At 40.0% G+C, this 26733-nt stretch overlaps 1 protein-coding gene across 1 annotated transcript; it reads right to left on the bottom strand.

Annotated features, from left to right (window-relative positions):
• Positions 1-23231, bottom strand: LOC128025919 (vascular cell adhesion protein 1). Its single transcript, XM_052612532.1, has 6 exons — positions 23090-23231; positions 22726-23004; positions 6908-7198; positions 5182-5442; positions 4830-5096; positions 1-1840 (listed from the first exon to the last, which is right to left on the bottom strand). The coding sequence occupies exons 1-6, from the start codon at positions 23148-23150 to the stop codon at positions 1698-1700; spliced, it is 1302 nt and encodes a 433-aa protein (XP_052468492.1). The 5' UTR covers positions 23151-23231; the 3' UTR covers positions 1-1697.
• Positions 23232-26733: the final 3502 nt, after the last annotated feature.

Here is a 26733-nt window from a genome sequence, read left to right as displayed (position 1 = left end):
TGCAATATAAAATCATTTATTTAGCAGTGGCTGCAAGGAGAAATTATGAAATTACATGAAAGAATAAACACCAGTATATGTGTTATTTACACATTTTGATTATTGCAAAATAAACCAAAATATAATATGCCAAGATACATTTCCTGAGAAAAAAGCTGAATTCTAAGAACATCCTATCTTATTGAACTTCTCATCCTGTATTGATATGGGGTCAAAGCAACAGCAAAACACTTTTGGTGAAACCATACTTCCTTTAAAAGCCTTCACATAATGGACCTGTTGGATAAAATCACTTTCACTTTTGATCTGATGCGTTCAGAAGGAGAACACAAACAATGCATATTATTCTTGTATCCCCTGGAGGAACTCGGTATGTGCTACAAAGGAAATGATTAGCTGTCACAAAGTGCCTAGTAACATAAATATCTGAAAACCAAACTGGATCCACCCCACAGTTTACAGAATTTTATTATTTATTTTCCCTTCAAACTCTGTTCGGATGAAGTTCCACTTAAAAACTACATTGTTGGTGGGATATCTTGCCCAACAATGAGAAATTCATGATGTTTTAATGTAAGCTTTGCAAACTACAAAACCTAAAATGTGTGCAAATGTGCCTTCCTGAGATGGTCTGTGATCATGACTTTTAGTTTAATCTTGTTTTTAAAGTCATTTCCATCCCTTTTTGATAAGGGAAGCGGCAGAGCAACATAAACAAATTTGCTTTGAAGCACACATAACATTAAAATCAGATATGTTTATTTTTTTTTTCCTTTTGTAGCTCTTCCTTCGCACGTATCAAAGAGGGGTAAAAAAAAAATGACTTAAAAAATAACACTAAAAAACCATGTCCATCTCAGGAAGGCACACAAGAGATTTCTCAGGATGTAAGATACTTAATTCTAATTTTACAACCATTATAGACAAAATAACAAGGACAAACATTAGAAAACATTTTATTTTCTACTCTGTTCATGTAGCCAGTCCAATTTTAGCATGTTGGGATTGTCGATGTTTGCAATATTTCCACTGTAGCAATTTTAATCAAGACCTTCTTAAATGGCATTTGTTGTTTTGAAGCACGATATGCACTCTGCATTAAACAGCAGGCAGCAATACATTTCAACACCTACAGTACAGTGCTGGGTCAGGAATGGGACTTCCTGAAGAAACTGGAAGATTGATAGACCGATAACAGAAACAGGAAAAGAATGGACAATGCATGAAACAGTTAACAGGTTAAGTTTACCCAAAACCATTGTTGCAATTTTTTTGGAGGAAAAGGAAAAGGAAAAGTCTGCATGGATCAGAATTTGAAATGAGTTTCCTGTGTGTCCCAAGCTTTTTAAACTGTTAATAATGAGAAGAACCAGAAGAAATGTTTTATGAGCACCAATTCATTATTGTTCATTATTACCAAAGAATTAGTGCTGTTTTAATCAACCGTATTTTTAATCAAATAGATGCAGAAACTTAGAAACTTTTGACCATTTGTGCAACTGCATGTACACTGTGTTTTGAGATGATCTATCAAGTATTAATTTTATAAGAAAATAACACTGTTAGCCACAAAATTACTAAATACAGAAAATGCAGCTTTTGACTGACCGGTCAGTAAGCTTAATATACATAATGTCAAGGTGAATGTTCCTTTCAGCAGAAAAGCACTTCATTTTGTTAATGTGCTCTTCATCTGTTTAGAGGATTGTACTGATGTTGCTCCTGGCTTGCTTTCTGCAGTGTCGGATCAGCAGTCCAGCAGCGGTCAACAGCGACACTGACCCCACAGCCGGCAGAATAGCGACAGGCAGGTCTGGATTTCTCGAGATGCTATGCTGTGCTGGATTACAAGAGTAAAGGATCATGTCAAGAAAACGCAACACAAAATATAACAATTCCATTTGAGAGCAATACTCTTACTACAAACAATTATAATTATAATTGAGATCACGTGACCCTTCGGCAGAAATGCACGCATAGTCCTTCGCTCTACTCACTTTGTCAGAAATTCTGAATCAGTTTTTACCTAGCCCACTATGAGTACTCAAGCAGTCAAGGACGTTCGGAAAAGAGAGATTGTCGCACATAAAGAAAATATTCAAAGATTCCGCTATCTCCAGAGAGGATCTGGACGCTGCTATAGCTAATGGTATCAAGCTAGCACTCCATTCGGTTGGGGCTTCAACTGTAAGAGAAGCAATAGACTCTGTACTGTCTCCTACACTCCGTGATCTACATTTGGATATACAAACAACCAACAATTCTGTAAATGAGCTAAAAGCAGAAGTTGAAAAGCTAGCCAACACAGCAAAGCAGAGACGGGACCGGGTTGATTCCGTTCAAGTAGTCACAAACTTAAGAAATCAGCTGGAACAACTTACCGAAAAAATGACAGACATTGAAGATAGGAGCAGGAGAAATAACGTACAACTAGTGGGGTTGCCAGAAGGAGCGGAGGGATCCCTTCACCAAAAGGCAGAGACATCGAGATTGACCGGGCACATCATGTGTATGACGAAAGGAAAAACTCAGATCGGCCGCATACTCTCATCTTCAGTGTACTAAGATGGCAAGACAGGTCACTGATCCTGAAAGGATTTTTTCCAGACTTTAGTCTAGCCACAACTACCAAGAGAAAGCTTTAATCCAGTCTTGAAGAAGATGACAACACTTGGTCTCCAGCCCTTCCTCACATATCCGCCGATTATTAAAATTTTTTAGTGAATTGTTGGAAAATGTTAATTTACTGTACATGTACTCAATACTTGGAAGGGGCTCATTTTGCTTTAGTTACTGCCTCAATTCGGTGTGGCATAGAGGTGATCAGTTTGTGGCACTGCTGAAGTGGTGTGGAAGGCCAGGTTTCTTTGACAGTGGCCTTCACCTCATTGGCATTTTTTGGTCTCTTGTTCCTCATTTTCCTCTTGACAATACCTCATCGATTCTCTCTGGGGTTCAGGTCTGGTGAGTTTGCTGGCCAGTCAAGTACACCAACACTGTGGTCATTTAACCAACTTTTGGTGCTTTTGGCAGTGTGGACAGGTGCTGGAAAATAAAATCAGCATCTTCAAAAAGCTTCAGAGAGTTTTCTTTATTTTCATGACTATGAAAACTGTAGAGTCAAAGGCATCAAGGGCTATTTGACCAAGAAGGAGAGTGATGGTGTGCTGCGCCAGATGACCTGTCCTCCACAGTCACCGGACCTGAACCCAATCCAGATGGTTTAGGGATGAGCTGGACCACAGACAGAAGGCAAAAGGGCCAAAAAGTGCTAAGCATCTCTCGGGGAACTCCTTCAAGACTGTTAGAAAACCATTTCAGGTGACTACCTCTTGAAGCTCATCAAGAGAATGCCAAGAGTGTGCAAAGCAGTAATCAAAGCAAAAGGTGGCTACTTTGAAGAACCTAGAATATGACATATTTTCAGTTGTTTCACACTTTTTTGTTATGTATATAATTCAATATATAATTCCACATGTGTTAATTCATAGTTTTGATGCCTTCAGTGTGAATCTACAATGTCATGGACATGAAAAAAAAAACTCTTTGAATGAGAAGGTGTGTCCAAACTTTTGGTCTGTACTGTATATACCAAACATAGTACACAATACTTCCTTTTCCTCATTCTACTTCCTTTCCTCTCTCCACCACTTTCATGTGCTTCCATTATATTTGTTTTATCTTAACTGAGATCTGGATTAAACCTGAAGACACAGCAACCCCTGCTGCTCTTTCCAAACAACTTCTCTTTCATCCACTTCCTCTGTCAGTTTGGGAGAGGTGGGAGTATTGGTCTCCTCGTTTCCAAAAGCTGGGAATACCTCACATGCTCTTACAACTTTAACAATTTCCTGCCGTTACAGTCACACTCCCTGTAACATTGTAGTTATTTAAAGCAGGTCAGCTGGGCAACTTTCTCGAAGAACTGTATATGCTGCCATTCTCATTCTCTGCGGATGGCAGGCTTCTAGTACTTTTTGGTCACATGACCATACACCTTGAGAAGCCAGATGTTGCTGACTTCCACTCCCTCATAGACTCTTTCCCCCACAGGTACCCATAAATCATGTAACAAGCTCAACCCCATCTTTACACACAATTGTATGACAGATAACATCTTGGTCAAACCCTTATCTCAGATGATTTCTTTATTACATTTAATTGACATATACCACCTTCTGCCCCATCAACCCCTCTACATTTAGATGCAACCTAAAGTCTCTTTCTCCTCCTAATCTTTCCTCTGTGGTATCATCATCTCTTCCCACCCCCACACACTTCTCAAAATTAGATGTGAATTGTGTCACAGATATGCTGTTTTCTACCCTAACTTGCTGCCTAGACAGTATATGTCCTATTTCCTTCAGACCAGCACATGCTTCTCCCTCCAACTACTGGTTGACCGATGTCCTTCGTGAGCATCGGACAAAACTCAGGACAGCAGAGAGAAAATTAACCAAATAAAAAAAATTCAGCTGATCTCAGCAAGTATCAGTTACTGCTATCTTCATTTTCCACCAAAGTTCACACTGCCAATTCTTGCTGAGCAAAACTGGTCTCTATTGGTTGGAAATTTCACCTACTTGGGCAAAAACATTCTTTGTACCAGACCTGTACAGCGAACACAAAATTAAACCAACATGGTCATATTTAAATAAAACCAAATGCTAATAAAAATTTGTCAAATTAAAATAAAAACTGTGATTAAAGCTAATCATAATATTAATAAAAACTGATCGTCTATAAATAATACTAATATAAAACAAATGCAAACTGACTTCCCATGCAATTAACGTTATAATTAATGTTCCAGAATGTTATAAACTCACCCTTGACTGTAATGTTCATTGTGCTTCTCTCAGTGCCAAAGTCATTTTTTGCTTCACAGATGTAAATCCCTGCATCTGTTATCTGGATTGATGAGATGTTTAAAAGCACAGCTGAGTCATTCCTCACTCCTGTCGCTGCGCTCTGGGACTGTCTGTACAGTTTCAGTTCTGCTGGCCCGCCGTCTGAAGAACAGAATATGCTTAAGTTCTCTCCTTCTTTCAGCTCTCCTCCATGGCTTAACTGGATTTTGGGGATGTTTGGAGGACCTGCATTTAAACGAAGGTTAAAGATCATGACCAGGTTTAAAATGGTAAGACAAGACAGCTAATTTCATCCTTTACATTTACCCACCTACAACAATGACGTTTACACTCATTTGCTGGCTTCCCACGTTATTGCTTGCATTACACCGATACCAACCTGCCTGAGACCAGGAAGCATTACTTATTATGAGCTTGTGGTTCTGGCTCTGCTGTTCAGGCTCAGTCTCCCCCAGTTTCCACCACAAGATTGTCGGCTTGGGGTTTCCGTCTGCATGACATGTTATCTCCAAATGATCGCCAAGCTTTACCATGGTATTATTGCTGGAAACTGTCACAGTCCCTGGACCATCTGGGAAAGAAATGTAGAGTTTTCATTGATGATACTTGGTAAACTTGCTAAATTAATATTCTGGGGTCAATACTATTTAAGCTCAATGGACAGTACTTGTGGCACAATGTTGATTAATTTCGAAAAATTAGTCTGGGTCATACTGAGGTCGAAGTGTTGAAGGCATTAAAATACTCAATGTTTCAACAATACAAGACGTAATCAATATGTGTATTAAGTGTGAAAAATTAGACTCTAAAAATTAGAGAAACTTAACAGCTGCAATACTACACAAGTTTTAACAGAAGGCAAAAAATTGCCAAATTCACTTCCACCGTAAGTGCCTCACTGTAATCTTTATTTTTATAAATGAGGCTGTGACGAGTGGGGCAGGGCCGAGAGACTCGTCACAGAGGCATAAGTAAATTATTTTTGTGTCAACATTATGTCATAAATGCTTTTGTTAGAGCTTAAAGGGATAGTTCATCAAAAAATACAAATTCTATTCATAAAGTCATAAATTACTAATTTGCAGGTTGCTTGTAGCCATTGACTTCCATAGTATGTTTTTCCAGTCAGTGGCTACTGGCAATTGTTTGATTATTATCATTCTTCAAAATATCTTATTTTGTGTTCAGCAAAATAAAGCAACTCATACAGGTTTGGAACAACTTGAAAGTGAATAAATGATGATAGTATTTACATATTTTGGTAGGGTGGTCATATGCGTCAATAATACGGGACACGTCCTGGCCAGAATTTTAATATTGCCCAAAATATCCAGGTTTTGGTTACTTGCACTGTGCAGGTCAATCACTGTGTGACATTCATGAGAGCTATAGAGAGCAGAGCAGACGGCTCCTTATGCTTTCCTAATTTGATGTCTTTTTTTTATCAGTTTGCAGCGATGCTTCAAGTCAAACGAAAGAACAAATCGTACATTGTTACTTGTAGATCTCATGTTCTCACGTGCAGCACCACGATTGGTCGATTATGTACAATACCTGCATGTTATTGGTAAAACTGCTTTGGGTGTTTTAGGCAATATTAAAATGGGGCAGCTGTGGCCTAATGGTTAGAGAGCTGGACTAGTTACCGGAAGGTCACTGGTTTGAGTCTCTGTGCTGGCAGGAGTTGTAGGTGGGAGGGAGTTAATGAACAGCGCTCTCTTACACCCTCAATACCATTGGCTGAAGTGCCCTTGAGCAAGGCACTGAACCCCAAGTTGCTCCCTGGGTGCTGGATCTATAGCTGCCCAGTGCTCCGGTTGTGTGTTCACTGCTGTGTGTGTGCACTTGGATGGGTTAAATGCAGAACACCAATTCCGAGCATGGGTAACCATACTTGGCAAATGTCACGACTTTCACTTTTAAAATCCTTGCCAGGATGTGTCCGGTATGAATGGTGCATATGGCCACCCTATTTTTGGGTAAACTATACCTTTAACTTGTACTGAACCTGGTATGCTCCTTTAATAATGACTTACATTCAGCAGTTGTTGTTTTGTTCCAATGATTGAGATCCAGGGTTGCCTTGCAACTAATATTCTTGCCTAGATCATCGACTGAAGGTGTGTAATTGAACACAGACGAATAATTCTGAACATGGTCTGAATGTTTTGAATAAAGTTCTTCCTTATGGAGGGATTTATCTCCACGAAACCACTCAATGTGAAACTTTTCCAAAGGGTAAATGTTGTGGACTTTGCAGATGAGCTTCTTTTTTTGGTTTGCAATGAGACTCTCGATTTTGGGCAGTACGGGGTCTTCTGGAAATGCTGCAGAAAACACACTTTATCACAACAATATCCCAATCATTTACACAATAAATACACTTTTCTTAGATCATGGAATATAAATAATAATAATAATAATAATAATAATAATAATATAAAAATAATGAAATATAATAACCACTGAAACACAATTTTCGGTTGCACTTTATTTTACAGTACGTGTACTAACATGTACTTATAGTGTACTTACAGTGTATTTATCTAAGAAAGTTCTGGTAATACAAGGTAACTACATGGGGTAGGGTTAGGTTTAGGGGTAGGTTCAGGGTTAGTACCTAGTTATTACATAGTTATTGTAATTACTATAATAAGTATATAGTATGTACATGAGGAACAGGACTGTAAAATAAAGTGCTAAACTAATAACATTTTTATCACTACAGAGACAATCAGCTTTAAATGGATAAAAAAAAATGCAATCAAAGTTGATGCTTCAAAAACCATGCAAAACAGTAAAGAACACGAAAAGAAAAGAAAAGAAGGGTATCCACACTACCCTAGATGAATCAATGTTTTCTGAAGAAAAATGTTAGCTGTGAGAGAAAATAAGATTTTAAGATTTAAAACTTTTACCTAAACTTCCAACCATTACTTAACAAAAAGCATGCTATCTTTTGAAAAAGACCGTGATTAGGACTATAATCTATCATTCATAAAATGAAATAGGCTAATTAAGTTTAAGTAATTTTCTATGGAAGCATATGGGTAGCATTATTCAATTTGGGATGTAATATGCAAAATGACAATGCAATATGTAAAATGGCAATGCATTTCTGTATTTACATTTACATTTTCCAATACATTTGTGCAACTGGTGCAAAATGAAAATTAAATTACATAATTTCCATTTGCCATTTCCTACACTAGTTTTAATATGTAAAATGAATATTAATTTTAACGATTTATAAGTTGCAAAATGAAAATGAAAATGTATTACAGAAATGATTAGATATGTCTAACATGTTCAAGCAAAAACTGTGGCAAAATGATCATTTAAATGCTATTTTTCTTAAATGCATTAACACTCACAGTCAAGACACTTACGATTGCATTTTCATTCAATGACCCGCAATGAATGTAGCAAAATTCCAAGTGCACATTGAAAATGCATTCCGAGCCGATCACATCTCCGCCCACTCCCGCCCTGTCAATCACTGCTTGAAAAAGGCGGGTCTTACAGAAGGTCAGAGACTCAAATCTCAAGAAGAGGATTCAAGTGAGAGAACATGGACAAGACAGTTGGTCCGTGTATGTTTTGATCATTTCGGTTTATGGCTTCAATATTTCATTCGCACTTGTGGGCGGAGCTGAAACGCTGCTTTCATCTGATTGGTCGAATCGCTCCGCCTTCGGCTCGGTCTTTTTATTCTTTCAGGCAGAATAAGAGTCGGTGTGAGTGAAGCACTGTAATGTCTGAAACTACCGCTCACTGTTTATTAGCATAATATTTGAATCAGATGTACATAATTCGTGCTGTCAAGACCTGCAAATCATTTCTAGGTTGTAGTATTGTATGAACTTTTCCCACTGATAAATACAGTGCAAATATTTCTCTCTCTTTGGATAAAAGTGAAGTGGAAATAATAATCAATAATAGACTGAACAGTTCCATGTCTGTAACATTTACCACTCTCAGCGTTTAATCATAAGGCACTATGTATGTGTGTGTGTGTGACATTAATAAATAATTGTAAAAATTAATATAGTTACATTTCTAAATAAAAATAGTAAAATTGGCTCTATGCTGCTCAGTGCTCCTGTAGCCTACCCCAGAGCGCCCTCTTGCGGCTGTAGACGGTAATGTTTTCTCTTGGTCCTCAATAAATGCGACTTATAGTCCAGTGCGACTTATGTATGTTTTTTACCTCGTCATGAGGTATTTTTGGACTGATACACTTATACCGAAAAATACAGTTAACATTATTATTATTATTATTTATTATGAGAGTAATTGACACAGACTAGAACTTAAATGTTTCACCCAATTCAGCTCAGATCTTCAGACTCGTCCGACTAGTGTTGCTTGTATAACTGGCCCAAAAAATCCTATTTAATTTTATTTCATAAATTTAACTATATTTATTTCCACTTCACTGTTATCCAAGGAGACAGAACTATTTGCACTGTATTTATCAGTGGGACAATATTCATACAATAATTGAACGGGGTCTCTTGCAGGTCTCAGCACCACAAAACAAATTATGTGCCCAGCTACATCTGATTCAAATATTATGCTAATAAACAGTGAGCGGTAGTTTCAGACATTACAGTGCTTCACTCACACTGACTCTTATTTTTCCTGAAAGAATAAAAAGACCGAGCTGAAAGCGGAGCGATTCAACCAATCAGATGAAAGCAGCGTTTCAGCTCCGCCCACAAGTGCGAATGAAATATTAGGCGTTTCTCAATGTCAAGGATACTTCCTTGGTAGGACTGATCCTTGCAAGTCACTTCCTTCAGAGGCTAGGTGAGACTCCTCTTTAGCATACAGAGAACACATCAATGGAACAGGCTAGCAAGTGCACGTATTTACGTCACTGAAAAGGTCCGTTTGAATAATGCTGTGAATGGTATCATTAAATTACATTGGACAACTTAACTAGTTATTTATAAAAGAAATGCCGATGACGCAACCAATTGTTAAATGACAGGTCCGGTTCAGTTAACCATTTGTATTTGTATAATTTACAATATCAATACGGTAGTAATTTGTACTGGCATTTAAACGTCAAACTTTACTTATATTTAGTACAGTTATAACAAATGTTTGGTAACGTAAAAAATAAACCTTACGCTCCGACTACGTTAACGTTTGACAATTTTGAATTTTTGATCTAACGTTAGATAGCAAAGCTGCGCGCATAGGATTGTGGGTGATTTGAGAGCGCGAAGAGCGCGAAGGAAACACATATGCATCCTTTCCTATGTATGGGATATTCTTCGAATGAAGGACTCAGTCCTTGGTTGAAATTCCGAGGATCCTCGACATTGGAACAGTCCTTCGACGGATGTCGATGACGTAGCATCCTCGAAATACTGGCTTCCGAGGATCCTTCCTTGACATTGAGAAACACCTATTGAAGCCATAACCGAAATGATCAAAATGTACACGGGCCAACTGTCTTGTCCATTTTCTCTCACTTGAGTCTCTGACCTTCTGTAAGCCCCACCTTGTTCCAGCAGTGATTGACAGGGCGGGAGGAGGCGGAGATGTGATCAGCTCGGAATGCATTTTCAATGTGCACTTGGAATTTTGCTACATTCATTGCCGGTCATTGAATGAAAATGCAATCGTAAGTGTCTTGACTGTGAGTGTTAATGCATTTAAGAAAAATAGCATTTAAATGATCATTTTGCCACAGTTTTGCTTGAACGTGTTAGATATATCTAATCATTTCTGTAATACATTTTCATTTTAATTTTGCAACTTATAAAGCGTTAAAATTAGTATTCATTTTACATATTAAAACTGGTGTATGAAATGGCAAATTAAACTTATGTAATTTCATTTTCATTTTCATTTTGCACCAAACGTTGCACAAATGTATTGGAACATGTAAATTAAAATACAGAAATGCATTGCCATTTTACATATTACATCCCAAATTGAATAATGCTACCCATATGCTTCCATAATTTTCCACTGTACTATGCAGATAATTGAAATGAAAGGTATGGGTATGCTAATTAGACTAACTAACTAGCTAGCTAGCTAGCTGGCTAACATCTACAAATAAATTACAAAATGTTGCCTTTATTTTGTTGCCAGTTACACTAATTTAGGCATTTCTTAACAGCAGTATGGAGTTATTAGAGATTAAGGTTGTCTATGTAAGATATGTATGCAATGAATATAATGTTAAACATTCAGTATTATAGCTGACGTGCGCAAGCTGATAAAGCACCTTGAGTGGATTGAGCGCGCATCGGTGTGCTCGCTCCATAATCCATAATCATATCGATTAAAACATAATCATCAAAAAGGACAATTTAAAGGGGCATTAACTATAAACATAATTTATTTTCAACCTTGGGCATACATGACTTTCTGGCGAAAGTGAATCTAGCAGCTTGTGTGTAATGCGCTCGGCAGTATGTTACTCCTTTTCCTCTCATTCTGCCACAGAACAAACACGTTGCGCGTGTTTTGCTTGCTTGAGAGTTTCTGCATTATATGAGTGGCTTTTGGAATATAAATCGCAGCACGTTTCAGATAAAAACAAAAAACGTGACTTCTATTTGTGAAAAATATCGACGATTTATAACGAGCAGCTCTAATGCTATTAAATTACAGATTATGAACCACTTCTTCTTGGCTCTCAATAGAGGCGGACGCATTTCTCTCCCTCTCCTCCCCTTGCCTTCCCTGCTTGCTCTCTCATCTCTGATCTGAAATCATGGATTTGATCGACTGGTCTCTCAACACAATTGACACCATCTTCTCGACGAGAAGCTTGGGTTCGGTGGGAACCTGACTGCCCTGCCGGAACATTTGCACCTGGCTACACAATGGAAGCGTGGGAGAATTGACAGGTCGTGTGTCTGGCAGCTCTTTCCATGGAGGACAGTGAAGATATCTTCCTATTCAGAACCATGATAACAGGTCTTCTGCTGATTGGACTAGGCTTTGCCCTGGGTTATTGAAAAATTCAGAAAACGGGAACAGCTATCCAAAGCCTCACAAGTCTGCCCTTCATGACTGAGACTATTAACCGAAATATGGATAACATCATGAAGAACCTCACGGCTTTGGAAAGGAAATTGGAGAAAATGGAGGGATCTGGAGACCAGAATGGACAAAGAGATTGACCGTGAAATTGGATTGCCCCAAAACCAAACAATTGGAATCTTATCTTCTTTCTCTGTTTGGGCCTGATCAAGGCTATCTCCATGGCAACTTGCTGTGACGCTTTCACAATCTGCGGACTGAGGCATCTAGATTGAATCACAACTCTCCAGGACTACAAATACACAAACTCTTACATACACACACACACACACATATATATACAGATATGCATTCACCCCCCACCCCCCATCCCTGGCCTTTACAGCTTTGTACCGCCAGTCTGAGCGGCGGGTCTGTGACCAGCGATGTAATGTCGAATGGACTAGATGAGTGCTGGCCTGCACTGGATTAACTCGACCCCCAATTTCCATCCACAGTTCCAAAGTCGTGTGTTTGTATTGATTATGTGCTTTTGTTGCTGAGGTGTTTTGCCTGTTCTCACACTGTACTGTCACAGGAGCATAGTCTGGGTGTTTTTTTTTTTCTCCTCACTAATGTTATGCTGTATTTCTTCCTCAATTCCCCGTCTTCCTGTCCTGTCTACCCCCTTGTCATATTGTATGTATGTATATATGGACAGGTTGATGGCAAATTTTGCTGGTACTTGTGACTAGTGACAATAAAGGGCTACTACTATTACTACTACTACTATAGATAAAAAAAACAAAAACAAAAAAAAACAAAGAAAGTCACAAAAAACTTGTAAAATACATTTTAATGGGCATAATTAAGTGTGAAAATAACCGAAGGATAAACAGTCAAACCAAAAATCATTCAGATGCCAGATTAAAAAAAAAAAAAAAAAGAAATTTTTTTACTAGTGGGTGTAGGACACTATAGTTCATTTTTCTAAGTAAAGTTAGCAAAATAAAGTAAACTGTGACACATTATACCTAAAAAAATCTTTAAAAAGTGAACTACCAGTAAAACAAATTTGAGACCAAACATTTTTCAGACCAAGTCTGCATGAACCTGGATGACAGCATGGCCAGGAGACAGCAGGCAGTCATTAAGGCTAAGGGTTGCCCGACTAACTATTGATAGATGTGTAAATATTGTCGTACTAACAGCTGTCTGAATTTTATTTTTTATTTGTTTGGGTTGATTGTAATCCATTACATACCTTTCTATCACAGTTATCTAACATTATCAAGATGAATTTGTTTTTACAGTTTAACTCTGAGAGATGAAACTGTGATAATGTGTAAAGTTAAAGGTGTGAAATTTTTTAATACATCTTGACTATATCTACTTAATAAATGAAGCTAATATGCTAACATTATACATACTCTTTTGGTTTCTCTACCCAATATTAAAAAAAAATTAAAAATGCAATAAAAAAAAAATCAGTATTGGCAAACACCAAAAATAAAAGTATCGGGTGAGTACTGGAAAAAGCGGTATCGGTGCACCCCTAGTTGTAATCAGTATGTATGCTATATGTTATATTATAGTAAAGGTTTGAAAAATCTGCATTTTCAGAATTTTTTTTTTTTTTTGGAAATGTAATATCTCTCCTAGGGCACCAACAGAGCCTGGGGCGGCCCTAACAGGCCTGCATCAACACTTAACCTCCCCTGGTGTAGGTGATTCGGGTGGCCTGGCACTCCTGTGTGGTGTGTATTACCTAGAAGGCTGACACTGAAATGGTGGTTTAAAGGTTACTCTGTTTGCGGTGTCTGCTGTGGGCATTCTTCTGATTTCTTTTGTCTTTTACAGGAGGTGTATAAGAGCAGGCCGACCCTCATTGGCCCATCAATATTTTCTACTTCTGTGGATTTTATTATTGATACATGTTTTTAATGGAGTTTTAATTTTGCTGTCTGTAAATAATACAATTGTGATATTTGACAAACTACGTTTACTGCCTAAAATCAAGTGTTGTGATTTGTGGAGGGCTCCTGCTGCCCTAAATAAGGAGGTGGAGTTGTCAGCTTAAAGTTTCTACACTACATTTTTGGTAGAGAAATTAACACTAAATTCATGGGCAACCGCTCTGGTGGACATCCATACAGTCAGCATGCTAATTGCACGCTCCCTCAAAATCTGCTAAATCTGTGGCATTGTGCTGTGTGATAAAACTGCACATTTTAGAGTTGCCTTTTATTGTTGCCAGCCTAAGGCACACCTGTGCAATAATCATGCTGTCTATTCGCCATCTGTCATGGCTCTGTTTAGTTTCATCATGGACTTAGTTGTGTTTTCATGGACTTGTCATTGGTTTTTTTCAGTCACATGTCTTTTTGTTCAGTTTTCCCGCCATTCTTTAGTTGTCATGGTAATTCATTTAATTTACTCAGGTGTTCATCGTTATGGCCCTTATTTGTCTTGCATTTAAGTTGGTGCTGTGTGATCTTTCATTTGTCTGGTATTGTCTGTGTAATGCACAGCTGTCTCGCATTTTGGCATTCCGTGGATTTATTTAATAAACCTAGTTGAATTTTCATCATTGTCTTCATTCTTGGAATATTCGTGACAGAATACCAGACCCAAAAAGGAAAATGAGAAGAACATCAATGGACATTGCTTCCATTAATGTTGCCCCGACGTGGAGTAATAAGTTACTGAAGGGAGGAACAGTGTTTGTATTCCAGCAAGGTAGAGACTTGGAACTTTATGTGGAGGAGTTCCTTGACATCTGCCATCTTGCCACCTGTGATGACATCTGTCTAATGGAGGGATTTAGGTGTGGACTGGATGAAGATCTCCGCTTTGTCATGCCCCGCGGTGCTTGCAGCTGGACCCTAGAGTCTTATATTAACTTTGCGCTGTGGACATATGGATCCACGTTCACAGTGGGCGAAGTGGAGGATGATAACAGCCTCGTCCAATCACACTGCACAGACATCTCACAGTCAGACCTAGAGTGCAACCCACCTACACCCCTCACAAAGGAGACGACAATGCTAGAGCCCCCCGCAGACGGGGAGCTTCCGTCCACTGTGAGAATGGAGCCTGTGATGACAGCACTCACTTACGCCCCGGAGCTGAAGCCCCTATGTAAGTCTGACCAGGGGTGTGAGCCGGCAACAGCCGTCCCTGTGGGAATTTTGGTGGACATTGATACTGGGGAGGATTGGCTAATTGACTCGAACACGGAGGCACTGCTTCCCACCCTCCCCACCCTGATATTGCTACGCTTTCTTCATCGCTGCCGGTTTTAGCCAGCACTTAGACCGATTCTTCACCTGGTATGAACTGTGAATTATTATCTGAGAACCCACCCAACCTCACTCTCCTACTGACCCTACCAATCCCATCCAATCCTCCTGCCCATCTTCAGCTGGATGCCTGCAGCCCTTTGTATTCCCTAGTGATGTCTTCCAGCGACGTAAGGCCTCAGGTCATGCAGTCACCAGCCTCTGAGTCAGTGGATCTTTTGGCTCAGCCACTGGCCTCTGATGCCTTTCCTCCACCTCGGCCCATCGACCGTTCGGTTCCACCATGGCTCCTCCCTCCCTTGGCTCCACCAGAGACCCTCGGCCTTACGACTTCACTGGGTTCCGTTGTCCCTCCGGCTCCACCTTGGTCAGACATCCCTTTGCTGTGATCTGTCTCTCCACCTATACGGCTTCGGCAGGCTCCTCCTTCCCTACGGCTCCACCTCAGTCCTCGGTCACACCAGCTCAGCCTTATTCCTCGGGCACTCAGGCTCCACCTCAGATGCTCGTCACCACTGCTCCACCTAGGTCTTCAGTGCCAGCGTTGTCGGTTGGTTCCATCAACTCTCCGTCATTGCCCTGGGATCCTCTGATATCAGCTCTGTCTCCTTCAGTCGTCCTACAGATGTTATCGGCCATGCGGACAACACCTTGGCTCCTCCCTCCATCAACTCCGCCATGGGCTGTCATTCATGCTGTACTTTGGGGCTGCAACATCAGGCCAAAACTTCCATCAGTGCTCCTGTGGTTGCTCCCACCATCTGTGCCACCATGGAGTTTCTGCCTTTCTGCCTGCCCATTCTCACCAGCCCTCTGCCTGCTCCTCCTTTCCAGCCCTTCTCCAACTCCTCGCCCTCCTCCAAAGCCCCCACCATCCCTCCCTTACCTCTTCATCAGTGGCGCGAGGTCGCGCCTTCCAGGAGGGGGCGTTATGTCACGGTTCTGTTTAGTTTCATCATGGACTTAGTTGTGTTTTCATGGACTTATCATTGGTTTTCTTCAGTCACATGTCTTTTTGTTCAGTTTTCCCACCATTCTTTAGTTGTCATGGTAATTCATTTAATTTACTCAGGTGTTCATCGTTATGGCCCTTATTTGTCTTGCATTTAAGTTGCTGCTGTGTGATCTTTCATTTGTCTAGTATTGTCTGTGTAATACACAGCTGTCTCGCAGTGTGGCATTCTGTGGATTTATGTAATAAACCTAGTTGAATTTTCATCACTGTCTTCATCCTTGGAATATTTGTGACACCATCTTGATATGCTTCACCTGTGAGGTGGATTGATTATGTTGGCAAAGGAGAAGTGCTCACTAACACAGATTTAAACTGATTTGTGAACAATATTTGAGAGAAATAAGCTTTTTGTGTACATAGAAAAAGTCTTAGATCTTTGAGTTCAGCTCATGAAATATGGGGGCAGAAACAAAAGTCTTGCGTTGATAATTTTGTGTAGTATAATATAATAAAATGTATCAGATATTTCTCATGAATTCCTTGCTTGAGGTAAATTATTAAGGCCTATAATATAATAACTTAAGCATTTACACTGAGAAAATAGTATAGAATATGGTATAGATAGTATAGAATAGTAGATAGTATAGAATAGTATAGAATATACTGGTGCTGGTTCCCCGTGTGGCGCCGATACAGGATGGCTGCCTCCGTGACGTGCTCCGCATATGTTTTTGTGTTTTTGTTAGTTTGTCCTGTCTTTAGTTATATTCCTGCCATCAGTTTCACCAGGGATGAACTGCTGAACATTCGGCAGAACGCACCACAAGATGTTTTTCCGGATTTCAATTATTCAGACGTTTTAGTGAACATTGTTATCGGAGGAGCGGCGGCGCTGAACAAGCGCTATCAGGACGTGCAGACGGGGGAAGCGAGCGGGAGCGCTCGTCAGACTCAGGAAGCGTGGATTTCGAACGCCGTTGCCTAGCATCCATCTGGCAAATCTCCGCTCTCTACCCAACAAAACGGACGAACTCCTTCTGCTTTTTCGGACAAATAAGGATTTCTCACACTCTGCTGCTCTGTGTTTCACGGAAACCTGGCTGAATGACACCATACCGGACAGCGCGCTCCATCTGCCGGACTTTCAGCTGTTTAGAGCGGATCGCGACGCAGAATCAACGGGGAAATCGCGTGGCGGCGGGACATGCTTTTACATCAATGAACGGTGGTGTACAGATGTAACTGTGTTAAAGAAGACGTGCTGCTCAAATCTGTAACTGCAAGCTGTTCTATTCTCCGCAGGAGTTTCACTCCTTCATTCTGGTCAGTGTTTAAATCCCTCCACAAGCGCATGTGAGCTCAGCTTTACAGAAACTCGCTGATCAGATCACAGAGACAGAACAACATCACCCGGTTTAATATTTCTCGGGGACTTTGATAAAGCCAATCTCTCCCGTGAACTGCCAAAATACAGACAGCATGTTACATGTCCCACAAGAGACAGTAATATATTGGATCACTGTTACACCACAATAAAGGATGCATTTCATTCTGTTCCACGAGCAGCTTTGGGACGTTCTGATCACCTTCTGGTTCATCTTATACCGTCCTACAGGCAGAAACTAAAATCAGCTAAACCTGTATCAAGGACTGTAAAAAGATGGACTAATGAAGCAGAGCAGGATTTACAATCTTGTTTTGACCTCACTGATTGGAGTGTTTTTGAAGCTGCTGCCACCGATCTGGATGAACTCACAGAGACCGTAACATCATATATCAGTTTCTGTGAGGATATATGTATTCCTACAAAGACTCAACTAATTTACAATAATGACAAACCGTGGTTCACTGCAAAACTCAGACAGCTCCGTCAGGCCAAAGAAGATGCTTACGTGAAGGGGGACAATGTCTTGTATAAACAGGCTAAATACACACTAGAAAAAGAGATCAAAGTGGCAAAGAGGAACTATTCTGAAAAAATAAGGACTCAGTTCACTTCCAACGACTCAGCATCAGTGTGGAAAAGTCTTAAGAAGATCACCAATTACAAGACACCACCCCCCAGCACTGTGGAGAATCAACGACTGGCAGACGATCTGAACGAGTTTTACTGCAGGTTTGAAAGAACACCCATCACCTGCCCTGAACGCCTCCCCACACAACCATTCACACCATTCACAACTCCTGCATCCAGCCCTGAATGCCTCTCCAAACAAACGTTCACACCATTAACAACTCCTGCAACCCATCCTGAACACCTCTCCAATCAAGCAGTATCACCATTCTCACCTCCTGCATCCCCCCTCTTCCCCACACCTGCAATTCAGATCAGCGAAGATGCGGTGCGCCAGGTCTTCTGGAAGCAGAAAAGGAAAAAAGCACCGGGCCCAGATTGTGTTACACCAGCCTGTCTAAAATCCTGTGCTGACCAGCTGGCCCCCATCTTCACACGGATTTTCAACAGATCGCTGGAGCTGTGCGAAGTCCCTTCATGCTTCAAACGCTCCACCATCATCCCCATCCCTAAGAAAATCCAAAATTACAGGACTAAATGACTACAGGCCTGTGGCTCTAACGTCTGTAGTCATTAAGTCATTTGAGAAACTGGTGCTGGGCCACCTGAAGGACATCACTGGGCCCTTGCTGGATCCTCTTCAGTTTGCCTACAGAGCAAACAGGTCTGTGGACGATCCAGTAAACATCGGACTGCATTATGTTCTGCAACACCTAGACAGACCGGGGACTTATGTGAGGATCCTGTTTGTGGACTTCAGCTCAGCCTTCAACATGATCATCCCAAACCTCCTCCTGCCCAAACTAAATCAGCTCTCCGTGCCCACCTCCATCTGTCAGTGGATCACCAGCTTCCTGACAGACAGGCAGCAGCTAGTGAGGTTGGGAAAATACACATCCAGCATCCGTACAATCAGCACCGGAGCTCCCCAGGACTGCGTTCTCTCCCCACTGCTCTTCTCCCTGTACACTAATGATTGCACATCTAAGGACCCCTCTGTCGAGCTCCTGAAGTTTGCAGACGACACCACACTCATCGGCCTCATTCAGGACGGTGACGAGTCTGCTTACAGACAGGAGGTAAAAGAGCTGGCTGTCTAGTGCAGTCTCAACAACCTGGAGCTTAACACGCTCAAAACAGTGGAGATGATCGTGGACTTCAGGAGAAACCCCCCTGCACTCCCCCCACTCACCATCATGAACAGCACTGTGACTGCAGTGGAGTCATTCAGGTTCCTGGGCACCACTATCTCTCAGGACCTGAAGTGGGACATTCACATTGACTCCATTGTGAAAAAGGCCCAGCAGAGGTTGTACTTCCTTCGCCAGCTGAGGAAGTTTAACCTGCCACAAGAGCTGCAGAAACAGTTCTACTCCACCATCATCGAATCCATCCTCTGCACTTCAGTAACTGTCTGGTTCAGCTAAGCTTCTAAATCTGACCTCAGAAGACTACAGAGGGTAGTCCGGACTGCTGAGCGAATCATCGGTACAACCCTCCCTTCTATTCAAGAACTGTACTTATCCAGAGTGAGAAAAAGGGCTGAAAATCACTCTGGACCCCTCACATCCAGCACACTCCCTCTTTGAACTGTTGCCATCTGGTCGACGCTACAGAGCACTGAGCACTAGAACGACCAGACACAGGACCAGTTTCTTCCCTCAGGCAATCCATCTTATGAACAGCTGATAATAACTGCGAACACACTACACTTTATATTTATATACACATACACTTTATTTATCTAACACCATACTTAGTATACACTTAAATTTTGCACATAATACACATGTACATACATAACTGCATTTTGTAATATACCTGCCTACAATTGTCAATTTGTATATTGTCATTCACTATCTACTTATTTGTATTTTTTATTCTTTTATTATGTGTTTTATGTTCTGTCGCTGTCATTCTGTTGTACTGTGGAGCTTGTGTCACGAAAACAAATTCCTCGTATGTGTAAACATACCTGGCAATAAAGCTCATTCTGATTCTGATTCTGATTCAGAATAGAAAACAAGCTGAAGCATTTAAACTGAGATCTGTAAGCTAAAAATTAACCAAGCCACTCTTCTTTAAAGCATGAAGACATTTTTCACATCTCGTTTGTTTTGGCTCTCGAATGGTGCTAATTCATCCGCAACCATTAAAGTATATGATTTCTACAGCAAGTCATTTGGCGCACATGATTTTCTTTCTGTAAACCGCATTCACAGTTTCTAACTCTGTTGCTATATCAAGTCTATAGTGGCATGGCCGTAGCTTTGAAAATTAGTGAGGACCGGGGGTTTCTATAACAGAGTGTCTATTTACACTAAGTGAAATAACACAAAGGTCCCTATTTTAATGATCGAAGCGCAAAGTATAAGGCGCACGCCGCAGGTGCACTCAGGGCGTGTCCAAATCCACTTTTGCTATTTTAACGACAGAAAAAATGGTTGGCGCGCTCGGGCGCATGGTCTAAATGGGTTGTCCCTCTTCTCTTAATGAGTAATGGGTGTTTCTTGGGCGTAACGTGCAATAAATCAATCAGAGTCTCATCTTGTGCTCGCGCCATGACGTATTTGCTATTTACACTTCGGAATTTGGCAAGCGCAAAGACAGAACACGTCTCCAAGATGAAACGGAGCTGCTCGTGTGCGAGAAAAATAGATAATTCTGATACATGTGATGACTATACATTATGACAAGTAGGCATTTATATACACTCACCTAAAGGATTATTAGAAACACCATACTAATACTGTGTTTGACCCCCTTTCGCCTTCAGAACTGCCTTAATTCTACATGGCATTGATTCAACAAGGTGCTGAAAGCATTCTTTAGAAATCTTGGCCCATATTGATAGCATAGCATCTTGCAGTTGATGGAGAATTGTAGTATGCACATCCAGGGCACAAAGCTCCTGTTCCACCACATCCCAAAGATGCTCTATTGGGTTGAGATCTGGTGGCTGTGAGGACCATTTTACGCCAAATTCTGACTCTACCATCGGAATGTCTCAACAGAAATCGAGACTCATCAGACCATGCAACATTTTTCCAGTCTTCAACTGTCCAATTTTGGTGAGCTTGTGCAAGTTTTAGTCTCTTTTTCCTATTTGTAGTGGAAATGAGTGGTACCCTGTGGGATATTCTGCTGTTGTAGCCCATCCGCCTCAAGGTTGTGCGTGTTGTGTCTTCACAAATGCTTTGCTGCATACCTCGGTTGTAATGAGTGGTTATTTCAAAGTTGCTCTTCTATCAGCTTGAATCAGTCGGCACAGTCTCTTCTGACCTCTAGCATCAACAAGGCATTTTCGCCCACAAGACTGCCGCATAATGGATGTTTTTTCCCTTTACACACCATTCTTTGTAAACCCTAGAAATGGTCGTGTGTGAAAATCCCAGTAACGGAGCAGATTGTGAAATACTCAGACCGGCCCGTCTGGCACCAACAACCAAGCCATGATTGCTTAAATCACCTTTCTTTCCCATTCTGACATTCAGTTTGGAGTTCAGGAGATGACCTGGATCACACTGCTAAACTCATTGAAGCAACTGCCATGTGATTGGTTGATTAGATAATTGCATTAATGAGAAACTGTAATATACCATAAAAATGCTGCTATTTGCACTTAGTGTGAATATCATATGACTAAAAAATGCTGCTATTTGCACTTAGTGTAAATAGCATCTATCGCTAAGAAAATATGCTATTTTCACTTAGTGCAAATAGCTGCTGCTTTTCTGTAATAGCCCCCTTATTATAGAATTATGCTATAATAACCTCTATGAATACAACTAATTATATACACCATTAGCACTTTAAAAGAGACAGAAATATACTTTGTAGATGTTTGTGAAAGATGTTTTCTGTTCTGTTTCATTTTTAAATCATACCCTATATATTCCATCAAATTTAGTATACTTTACTATATTTTTTTTTGGGGGGGGGGGTCATTTTATCAGCTGTTTAGTATATATTGCTGTTATAGTTTTTATTTATAACCATTATGTAGCTGATAACTTTGTGTAGGTTCAGAGCCTTGCTCAAGGGCACCTCAGTAATGGTATTATTGGCCCGAAATAAACAAAATAAACCAAAATGATTTAAAATCTTTAGGAGATTAGATAAGATAAATATATTGCTGAACCTAAGCTGCAACTTCCTATTTTTTTTAACTTTCTAAAGTGTCAAATTAAGTGGAAAAGACATGTCAAAAATGCTTATACAAGCTGGATCTGGCAACACAGAGGCTGCGTCTCGCGCTCTCCCTCACAACTCTCTAAAGACTTCCCTTATGAACTCACAGACATAGATTATTTTTGTAAAAATCTGTTTGTGGTCCACAGAAAAAGATAAAAAAGAGAGAGAGAAAAAGAGGTACATATCTGCAACGTCATTAGGGATGAGAGAAGCTTCATTTCTGAAGTATCCCTTTAATGTCATCACAAAACAAAAGTAAAATATTTTTGTACAAGAATAAAACTGCTAGTTGTAAGTACTGCAATTATTAACTTACAATAAATAAATAAATAAAAGTATAGTTTAAATAATTACAAGCAAAACTGGAATAGGTTAATATATAGAAACATTACTTACAGAAGATATCTATATGTGAAGTTTTCTGTAGGGGTTTTCCTTCACATGAAGATCTGCACACGACAGTGTCACTGTGTATAACAGAAATGTTCCTGATCAGCAGATGGGAAACAGTATTCTCATTTTTAATTTCTGGATTAAGAAATGTGTCTGTTGCAGATGTCCACGAGAAGGTCACATTAACCGGACAATCAGTCACTCGACAGGTAATCTCCAAATCCTCACCAACATGAATCATTCGATGTAACGGAGTTAATACCATTTTTGAATTGTTTTCTCCTGTGGAAAAAAAATGTGTACTATCAAAATAATGAAATGTGGAAGGTTAAAATTGAATAAACAAATCTGTGTGATGTCCTCTTACCAGTTATTACATTGAGAATATAAACCCACAGCATAAAAGTGATGCATTTCACTCCACACATTTTGTTTTTGTTGCGTTGCACTCATTCAGCATGCAAATTCACGATAATGGTGCTGAATATTCCCACCACAGCTCTTTTATGACCAAGATACTGATCAACCATCCCGCCTGTTCCTTTTAACTTTCTGTTTCTCCAAACAAACATTATCCATTCAACTCACTTATCAGACTCCAAGCCACACCTGCTCACATTTCCTCATATATTCCAAATTGTGCACATAACTAAATGGTTCTTGAATATTTAGCATTGATTTACTGTTTTGAGTGTATCTTTTTGTACACCACAAATCAGTCAGTCACGGTCTTTCAATATGAAGAGATATGTGTAATGACAGTGGTTTAATGCATCTAAAGTATATTCCAGTTAAAATTACAACTATCTGTACAAAATGTTTTACAAATCATGATTTCTGTACAATCATATTACTCAACATAATTGAATCAGCATCATGTGATCATACATGCATATTTCTTTCAAACACACCCATACTGTCACACAACTGCATCTGTTAGAATTGTGACTTTTTAAAAAAAAGAGAGAGAGACAGAGCTGCTTCATATAAAATTAGTCGAACAAATGCCAGCAGATAAATTCCATTTTGGACGTTGAAAAAAAGCCAATTAATTACTGAATACATTTGTAAATAATACATCAGAATTATATAGCCCAGAGTTTGGCCTTTTAAGCCCAGAGTCTGATTATTATTATTTTTAAGAGAGATTTAGGAATGATCTGTCCATGGTCAAAAGGTCAGTGTATAATCATAGTCTGAAAGCAACTTGCACTCATATATCTTAAAATATGTCAGTGCCATTGATTTGTAATAATATGCACACCAGTGATGTTTTTTTTTTTCAAAGCACATTTAAAAAATAAAAATAAAATAAAGCATAATCCTGGCTTAATCTAAGTGTTGTCTGTGAAAGCAGGCCTACCCTTACGAAAAAGTAGTATACTTCAAATTAATTTTACTAAGTATCCATTGGTTACACGTATGGGTCTGTCACATGATTAAGGAAAGACTCAAAAACACGAAAGTCTCATGGGATGAACTAATCAATTTTCATTCCAGCTCAGGCTTCATTGACTGAAACAGGTGAACTAGACTAATTCCTGTACAGAACCTATAGAATTTGGCGAAACACCACTGAATGAATCACTCTCCCAGACAATTCGTTCTTCACGAGTCACATTAAAGATTAATTCAAAATGAACTAAAGTGAAGGAAAATTGGTAAAACAGCAGAAGTAGTGTCAAGCTGTCTAGTCTCTGTTTCCCTGAGTGTCCACTAGTGGGCTCACTTCCCCTTCGGCACCTCACCGTAAGCACTAGAATTCCTCTAGTCTTGTCCTTTCATCACAGTAATTGCACTCCTGCTAATTGCACCAGGTGCTTTCACTTAAAGGGAGGGTTAAATGCTAATTTTCACTTAATCTCCTGTTAATCTTGAGTACTTATAGAGTAGTACTGCATCCTTCATATCTCCAAAAAGTCATTAGTTTTATTATATTCATAAGAGATAAATAGTCTGTGCCAAATTTTTTCGGAAAAACACGAGCCGCTGGAGGCGTGACGTGTGGGCGGAGCTAAAAAATCACGAGCGCGAGTAGGCTTTTGCGTCGAGAGCATTTGGAAGTTGTGACATTACCGTGAGAAAAAAAAAAAAACATCATCCAAAACAAACCATGGCTAACAGTCAGATTCAGCCGTTTATTTATGATTCAGAATCAGATCCAGAGGCTGAAATTGAGCAACAGCAGCAGCAGCAGCGACTACAGCAGGACGTCTCTATGTGGTATGTATTGAAACTGTATATATTTGCTTATGTTAACCCTCTCTCCCGGGTCCTTTCTGACGCTCCTCGCACTCGCTCCGAAGGGGGCTCGAACCCGGGTCTCCTCTAACAAGGAGGCTAAATGGCTACAGCCACTAACGTCTGTTGCTAGTGCGTCTCTTGAGATCGGGGAGGCTTACCTGCACAGCACTACTCGCTGGCCTCCGTTACACTTAGCGGTTTTGGAAAATGACTAAGTTCCACTTTATGTCATCTTTTTTTTCCTTTAAAGGTGTACAAGGTTTACTTGATGTGCTTACGCGCCGATAGCTAAGTTAACAACACAGAGATATTTGAAGCAGTTTTACTCACCGCCTGCGGTTCCAACACACGATCGTGACCCTTTTTCGTTGGGACTGCATTATCTTTAAGAAATAAACGATGTGCAAATCCGGCGTCAAACTGGGCCTTGTTTGTAAAACAAGCATCTTCGAAATGCAGGGAACAAACAAAAACACTTGCACAACTCCGTCGATGCTCTTTAAAAATAAACTCCGTCCACTGGTTCCTTGATGTTTTTTTTTTTTTTTTTGTAATCTGTGCAGGGTTGTCTTGCCCTGGCAACCAAAAACACACTTCTTTTCTGACAATTCGCTCTCGCTCTGATCAGTGAATGTCTCTGCTGTGCTCTGCTATATGGGAGCGTGCACTCTTCCGGGAGAAGTGCCCTTAAGACCCATATAAGGAAATTCCGCTCCATCTAACGTCACACAGACCCATACTCGAAAAAAACTTTCCGAAACTTGTGACAAACCAGAAGGTTTCAAACGTACAACTGAATTTTTGAAACTTGTCCATGTTTAGCATGGGAATCCAACTCTTTAACAGTGCAAAAAAACTCAGTATGCATGAAATAGCATTTCACCCCCCCTTTAACTGTCATTAGCCTCCCTATATTTACCAGTCTTTTCCTGTTATCTGTATGGAGTCCTTTCCTTTCGTATCCCAGTCTTCTCGTCCTCCGAGATTCCTCATATTCTGAGTTCCTGTTCCGTTCCCTTTACTGTTCCTTTCTTGTTTGTTTGTTTTGTTTGGACTGCTTTCTGGTTTTGACCCTGGCATGTTTTCACAACGATTTGGATTATCCCTATAATAAACCATACCTGCAATTGGATCTCTCCCTCTCCCTGTGTCTTACTGGGTCGCGATCATCACAGGAGATCTTCACAGAAGACTAGTGGAATTCTAGTGCCTACTGTGAAGTGCCTAAGGGGAAGTGAGCCCACTAGTGGACACCCAGGGAAACAGAGACTAGACAGCGTGACAAGTAGTCAGTGAAAATCAAGCGGTGATGACAAAGATTACCAGATGGCCACCCTTACCAAAAAGTAGTATACTTCAAGTTTACTTTATTAAGTATACTTAATTAAAGTTCAAGTATATTTTTAAGCATATTTTATGTAGCAAGTATACAAATATCCAGTAGTGTGTTCTATTACTTGTAAGTGTACTGTTTCAATACTCCTTGGGACAAAATTGGCCCACTTTCTAGTATATAAAAGTATACTTTTAAGTATCCTTTATGTAAAACAGTAGTAAACTTTGAGGACACGACTAGTTTACCTCTATGTTTGTAGTTTGTAACCTATTGTTTACTTAGTAAACCGTTTACTTTAAAACGCAAGCGTCAGTCAGTGTTGTCAGTGTTAGGGCAAACAGCTCTGTCCACGGTTCTGAATCAACGGCGCTTAGGCCTACATCATGCAAATCATGATAAAAAAACAGAATAACTCACATAACAATCATAAA

Source organism: Carassius gibelio, chromosome A2 (genome assembly GCF_023724105.1).
Source record: "Carassius gibelio isolate Cgi1373 ecotype wild population from Czech Republic chromosome A2, carGib1.2-hapl.c, whole genome shotgun sequence".
In the NCBI taxonomy this organism is placed as follows: Eukaryota; Metazoa; Chordata; class Actinopteri; order Cypriniformes; family Cyprinidae; genus Carassius; species Carassius gibelio.
The sequence above is the reverse complement of the archived record's forward strand: the minus strand, read 5'-3'. Positions and strand labels throughout refer to the sequence as shown.